The sequence below is a fragment of the Callospermophilus lateralis genome, chromosome 13 (genome assembly GCF_048772815.1).
Source record: "Callospermophilus lateralis isolate mCalLat2 chromosome 13, mCalLat2.hap1, whole genome shotgun sequence".
NCBI classification, from domain to species: Eukaryota; Metazoa; Chordata; class Mammalia; order Rodentia; family Sciuridae; genus Callospermophilus; species Callospermophilus lateralis.
In genome coordinates, this window is record NC_135317.1 from 110559147 (window position 1) to 110565615 (window position 6469).

Genomic DNA, 6469 nt, shown 5'->3' on the forward strand with positions numbered 1-6469 from the left:
GGTCAGCAGGAGGATGCCCACTTCCTGGGCCCCTGCTTGACCTCCCTAAGGTCCCCGCCTGGCCCCTCAGCACCCTGTATCAGGGGCTGCACCTGAGACCAGGTCTCTCCCTCTTCCCAGGCCAGCTGCCCCTCTCCAGGACTGACCACTAGGCCAGGACCAACTCCACACAGGCCTCACTCCCAGGATGGAGGCTCGAGCCCCAGGATGGCCTTCCTGTTCACAGCACTGCCTGCCCCTGCCCACAGCACAAGCTGCACTCTGCCACCATGACCACGGGGACCCCAGGACAGAGACTCCCAGCAGCTGGCAAGCAGAGCCGTGTGCAGCTGCAGGCCACCTGTGTGGGGACCTCCAGGAGCTCTGTGCTGAGCCCTCTGGAGTCGGGGACTCAACGTTCTATGTCACTCTTAGCATGTGCATTTGAGGAGGGCAGCGTGGAGCCCCTGTGCAGGCACAGTGCGCAGGGGCCTCTTGGGGTTATGCAGGGAGTTCATATTCCACATTACCTCCAGCCTAGGTATGTCCCTGAAGGCCCAGAAAGAGACGCTGGAATGAAAACTTGTGTGTGAACATTCACAGCAGCACCATGCACAAGGGTCAGAAAGGAGAAGTGACCCAGTTGTCCACTGAGGAGGAATGGGGAACAGGATGAGTCCATCCACATGATGGAATATTACTCAGTCCTGAAAAGGACTTCAGCTCTGACACATGCTACAAGTGGGACGGACCTTGAGACCTGGGGCTCGGTGAGAGAAGCTGACACAGAGGGTCACATAGTGTGGATTCCATGGGCAGGACCTATCCACATCAGGCCATCGAGACACAGGCAGTGGGCAGGTGATGGGGCTGGGCAGGGGACTGGGTACTGCTGGAGTGCAGGTGCCTTCCAGGGTTAAATGGGCTGTTTGGAAGTAGAGGCGCTGGGCGCCCAGTGCTGTGAAGGCAACTGATGTCCAGCTCGATCCCTGGCTGAAGGACTTGTGCACGTCCAGCAAAGCTACAGCCCATGCTCAGGTTCCACCTCTCAGTGACCCAGCACCAAGTGGAGGCAGAGAGGCCAACCTCAGAGACACCAGTGTGGCCACATGTTCTGGGGAATGCAGGTGACCTCTGGGGACCTTGGAGAACACACAGGGGCATTACAAGCTGAAGCTGGGTGACACTGGACATAGCATGGGGCAGTCCTGGGGGGGACCACATCCCAGGGCAGCAGCTGCACAGATGACGTTTAGGTGGCCACATTTATTATCAGCTGTGAACAGCGGTCAGGCAGGGAGTGCCCTGCCAGAGCCGAGCCTGGCCTGACCCCAGGGACGGAGCCCTGGCTCAAGCTGCATTGGACGGTGGGGTTCCTCAGCCAGAGAAGTGGCAGGATGCAAGGCCTCTCACCCCCAGGCCCAGGACCTGCGGGAGGAGAGGGTGGAGGTGAGTCCCTAGGCACAGCTGAGTCTCCCGGCAGCACCAGCCACGGCAGTGCCAGGCACACCAGCTTCCTAAACCTCCCGTAAGCGTCTCTGTGTACAGCAGGGCACATGGGGCCTTGGGAGGGCTGTTTTCCAGGTGGACAGATGTCCCCATGGATGCTGCCAAGCCCGCTCCAGTCCCCTAGGTCAAGATGCGTTACACCTGGCCGAGCAGACATGGCCGGGAGCCAAGCTGACCCTGGCAGGGACACCCCACTGACCTTGAAGACGTGTCCTGCCTGCGGCTCCCGCAACAGCTGCTCTGGACTCAGGCTGTCCGCTGCAGAGGTCACGTACAGGTCGGAGTAGTCAGCCCCTCCGAAACAGCAGGACGTCACCCTGGACACTGGCATCTCCAGGTTGCACAGCCGCGTCCCTGTGAGTAAAGCTCAGGTACATCCCTGAAGCCCAACCACCCATCTGCTGCTGGACCCCAGGTGGCCTGACTGTGCCCACTCCCCAGTGGGGCCCTGGGCCGGCTGGTTCTCCCTGGCACCTGCAGCACTTGATCCCCAAGTCTGCCCTTCCTCATGGACTGCAGGGGTCAGCAGGGCCACCTGGAGCCCAGGAGCTGGAGAGGCCAGTCTCCTGGAGGGAGCTGGACACATTGTAAGAGGTTGGTCCTGTCCACATTTGAACCCCAGAACCTGTGAGTGGGACCTGGTGTGGGAACAGGGTCTCTGGAGAGGTCGTTAGTGAAGGGTCCTGAGATGGGCTCCTGCTGGGTCAGGGGGCCCTCATGCAATGGCCATGTCCTCCCAAGAGACAGAGGAGGGGACACAGACCCAGAGGAGGAGCCCCGTGGAGACAGAGGCAGAGACTGGAGTGAGGGGCCACCTGGAGCCCAGGAGCTGGAGAGGCAGGAGGAGCCTCTCTGGAGCTCATGGAGGGAACTGGACACCATGGTAAGAGGTGGGTCCTGTCCACATTTGCACCCCAGAACCTGTGAGTGGGACCTGGTGTGGGAACAGGTCTCTGCAGAGGTCGTTAGTGAAGGGTCTGAGATGGGCTCCTCCTGGGTCAGGTGGCCCTCATGCAATGGCCGTGTCCTCCCAAGAGACAGAGGAGGGGACACAGACCCAGAGGAGGAGCCCCGTGGAGACGGAGGCAGAGACTGCAGGGAGGGGCCACCAGCCCAGGGCCACCTGGAGCCCAGGAGCTGGAGAGGCAGGAGGAGCCCCCTGGAGCCTGTGCAGGGAGCTCAGCCTGTGACCCTGGTCCAGCCTCTGCCCTCCAGGGTGGGAGAGGACAAGGTCTTGTAGTTTTCAACCGCTGGTTTGTGGTCATTTTCTACATCAGCCCCTGTGTTCCCTGCACTGCCCATCTGCACAAGTCGCCCTGTAGCTGGACAAGCAAGTGGTCCCACTCCTGGACCCTGAACACCGTGGCACAGAGCACCCCATGGCCCCTCCTTGACCGACTGCCCTGTGCACACACCTGTCTCGGCGTCCATGCGGATCACCCTGCCTCCATCAATGCAGGCCATCCAGAGTGTCTCCGTGGTGTCCATGAACAGCTCATCTGGCATGCCTTGCTCTGGCTCCAGCTGGCACACCAGTCGTGGGTTTGCTGCAGCAGGACAGACAGAGGTGTGTGGCCCCTCACTGCCCAGACCAGGGGGTGACATAGTGTGGCCTCAACAACGTGAGGGAGTGACAGACCCCGTGGTGCATCTGGGACCCCAGGAGGGGACTCAGGAGGGTGTGGGGGGCTGGCCATAAAAGGCCCTCCCCGAGAAGGGCATGGGGGGCTGGCCATGGTTGGTCCCGCCCAGTGAGGGCTTATGGGGCTGGCCATGGAGGCCCGTACTTCAGGGAGGATGTGGGGAGCTGGCCATGGAGGCTCCTACCCCAGTGAGGGTATGGGGGGCTGGCCACAGAGGCCCATACCTGAGGGAGGGCCTGCTGGGCTGGCCAGGGAGGCCCCGCCCAGGTAGGGCATGGGGGCTGGCCATGGTGGCCCCACCCATAGAGGGTGTGAGGGCTGACCACGGAGGCTCCTACCCCAGGGAGGGTGTAGGGGGGCTGGTCACGGTGGCCCCATCCAGGGAGTGTGTGGGGGCTGGCCACGGAGGCCTTCCTCTGGGGAGGGCGTGGGGGGCTAGCAACGGTGGCCCCTACCCAGGCCTCCTGTCTGCACGTCGTAGTCATAGAACCGTACAGAGTAGTCCAGGCCGTCCACGTGGTAGAGAGTGTGATGGTCCAGGGACCAGTCCAGCCCGTTGGGGATGCCCAGCTGGTCCAGCTGTCTGACCACGGAGCGGTCAGCATAAAGTGTGTACAGGGAGCCCTGCCCCGGCTCCCACACTCCTGGGGCGGACGCCTCTGGCATGGTGCTTGGAGAGAGTGGAAGGTCAGTGGTCAGCACCCCACCCTGTCCTGCCCACCCCACACAGACCAGCTGTGCAGAGAGCTGTGGTCACCCTAGTCAGGGGACAGCAGGCAGGATGGCCCTCAGGCGGCATCTGTGAGTGAGCCTCTGTGCTGGGCGAAGGGGGCACCCCAGGGATGTTCCACTGGGAAGAGTCCTGCTCAGGCAGAGGTGCAGGGCCCTCAGCCGCAGGTGAATGGCCTCTGGCCACTGCCCCACCCTGGCTGCTTCGACCCTCCCAGGGTCCTCTCTGGGCAGGGATCTGGGAAGAATGACATGGAAGCCATGGCCTTTGGAGCGGGAGGGAACCTGTGGGCTGCCCAGCACCTGCATGGCCTCGGGGGCCGCTTGCCAGCAGCCTGGGGAGGGCTCCTGAGGTCCCCACCCAGCCGGCACCCGCTATGACGGGAGGCTCTGCAGGTGGCCTGGGCCAGTCCTTTCAGCAGCCCACCTGCCACAAACCTCCCAGCGGGGTCCACCTTCCCGTCGTTGAACCTGTTGTGGGGCTTGTCCCTGTCCAGCCAGGCCGCCCACTCCACCTGCCCCTTCTCCCAGTCCAGGAGGCCAAGGCAGGTGCCAGAGGCCACCACGTAGCTGCCCTCTCTGTGCAGAGCCACACAGCCAACAGGGTCTCCTGGGAGGACAGAGGACAGCAGGGTGGCCCGGCTGCTGCTTCTCCAGGAGACTCCACCCACAGGGCTCCCGCCAGGAGGCACCATCAGGGCACAGAGCACATCTCAGCACAGGACCAGTGCTGCTGGGCCTGCGTGGACCACCTCTCTGCACCCCCTCCCCATGATGGCCACCACAGGGCCTCCAGATGGGACTGGAGGCTGCCAAGCCTGCCTGCAGGGCCACCAGGACTGCAGGAGTGGAGAGCGCTGGCCTCTCCTCACGTCAGTGCCAGTGTGAGAGCCGGGGGTGCCCCTGAGCCCTTGGGTAGGATGCTGGGCCTGGGGCAGGCTCCACAGGAGGGTGCCTGAGGCCAGACACAGACTTGGGGCCAGCCCTGATCTGCAAGGGGGACAGTGGCACCTGCCCTTGGGGAGGGTGAGGGTGAGTGGGGGATATTCCCAGAGTGCTGCTTCTGCTCCTCAGAAAACCCACGGGGGTCGTCAGCCACACAGGTGTGCAAACCCCACAGACACACGTACCTCCCAGGTGTGTGAGCCCACAGGGGTCATCAGCCACACAGGTGTGCAAGCCCCACAGACACACAGGTACCTCCCAGGTGTGTGAATACACAGGGGTCAGCAGTCCACACAGGTATGCAAACCCCACAGACACACAGGTACCTCCCAGGTGTGTGGGTCCATGCACACACATGAGCCTGGAAAATGCACAGTCACCCCCACCCTAGCTCCTGAGTCAGGACAGGTGCATGTGTGGCATAACCCGGGGTCAGAGCCAGGTGCAGGCTCCACACAGCAGCCAGGAGGATGTCAGTGTTTCCAGGATTTAACCTGGATGACAGCAAGCCCTGCTTTGGTCCTTCCAACTATAGCTATACACCAGGACTTCCCACCCCATGGTCTGTCCTGTGCCCGAGGTGTGACAGCCCACACTTCAGGGGCTCTGGAGCAGGGGGACAGGTGCTGAAGAAGCAGGTGCCCCAGCTGGGCCCCTGCAACCCTCAGGCCACGAGTGATGCTGGACACCTGTGGCAAAGGTACCAACGAGCCCTAGGACCTCAGGGACATGGGTCCACAAGCAGGCAGGACAGCTTAAAAGCTAAACGATCCCCAGGACTTCAGGGGACACGGGGCCCTGGGCACATAGGATGGTCTCACAGCTCCCTTCCCAGGAGCACCTGGATCTCCAGGGGACCCATACTTCCTCAGGCCCATGTTCTGCAGGCCCCAGGCCCACTTCCTCTGGCCCAAAGTCTCCACCTCTCAGACCCACTTCCTTTGTCCCACCCTCTGCAGTCCCCCAGGCCCACTTCCTTTGTCCGACCCTCTGCAGCCCCCCAGGCCCACTTCCTTTGTTCCACCATCTGCAGGCCCCAGTTCCACTTAAGCCCCCTGTCTGCACCTCCCCCAGAGAGTGGGTTCCACCAACACACAGTCCTGGTGTTGATGTCCACAAACACCAGCTGCCTGGTCTCCTCTTCCCACATGGGACACTCCCCCATCCTGTGCCTCTCCTGGATGACAGCCTCTATCCTGGGGGACGCCATGGCCTGGGAGGAGGACAGGGCTGTGAGTGCCCTGTTCTCTGTCCCATTCTCCTGGTCATCAGGTGAGGGCTGCTGGACCGTGCAGGCTGGGAGCTCCCGGATGTGTGACATCCTGTGGTCTCAAGGACAGCCCTCTTCTGCTCATGAAGCCTCACCCAGGCAGACAAGGGGATGCAGAGAGGGAGCCGGCCGAGCCCACGCCCCTCCTGGCTCCTCTGTGCCTCGAGTCACTCTGCATGACCCGAGAGGTCGACAGAACGTGCAGGTGCCCCGTCACTTGAAGAGGCACCCCCTGGCAAGGTTCCAGGAGTCCCCCTTTTCCTCTGGTGGCACAGTGTGCCCACCTTCCAGGCCCCCCACCTACAGCCTGGGAAGCAGGGGCTGCTAAGCTGAGCCACTGTCCAGGTGGACCCGGCTTAGAGGCTGGGGTGGGTGCGATCTGCAGGTGGCTGGC

General features: G+C 62.7%; 1 protein-coding gene across 1 annotated transcript; it reads right to left on the minus strand.

Moving 5' to 3' along the window:
* Window positions 1-1356: 1356 nt before the first annotated feature.
* Window positions 1357-6126, minus strand: LOC143387846 (regucalcin-like). Its single transcript, XM_077105073.1, has 6 exons — window positions 5871-6126; window positions 4299-4470; window positions 3587-3801; window positions 2904-3035; window positions 1688-1842; window positions 1357-1407 (listed from the first exon to the last, which is right to left on the minus strand). Exons 1-6 carry the CDS (start codon window positions 6124-6126, stop codon window positions 1357-1359), a joined length of 981 nt encoding a protein of 326 aa, XP_076961188.1.
* Window positions 6127-6469: the final 343 nt, after the last annotated feature.

Excerpts from the sequence above, each read along its gene's own strand:
- LOC143387846 (XM_077105073.1), bottom strand. The coding sequence starts at position 6,126 with ATGTCACACATCCGGGAGCTCCCAGCCTGCACGGTCCAGCAGCCCTCA. Across the intron at positions 4,471-5,870 it reads GAACCCACTCTCTGGGGGAG|GAGACCCTGTTGGCTGTGTG; the intron begins GTGCAGACAGGG and ends CTGTCCTCCCAG. Across the intron at positions 3,802-4,298 it reads AAGGTGGACCCCGCTGGGAG|CACCATGCCAGAGGCGTCCG; the intron begins GTTTGTGGCAGG and ends ACTCTCTCCAAG.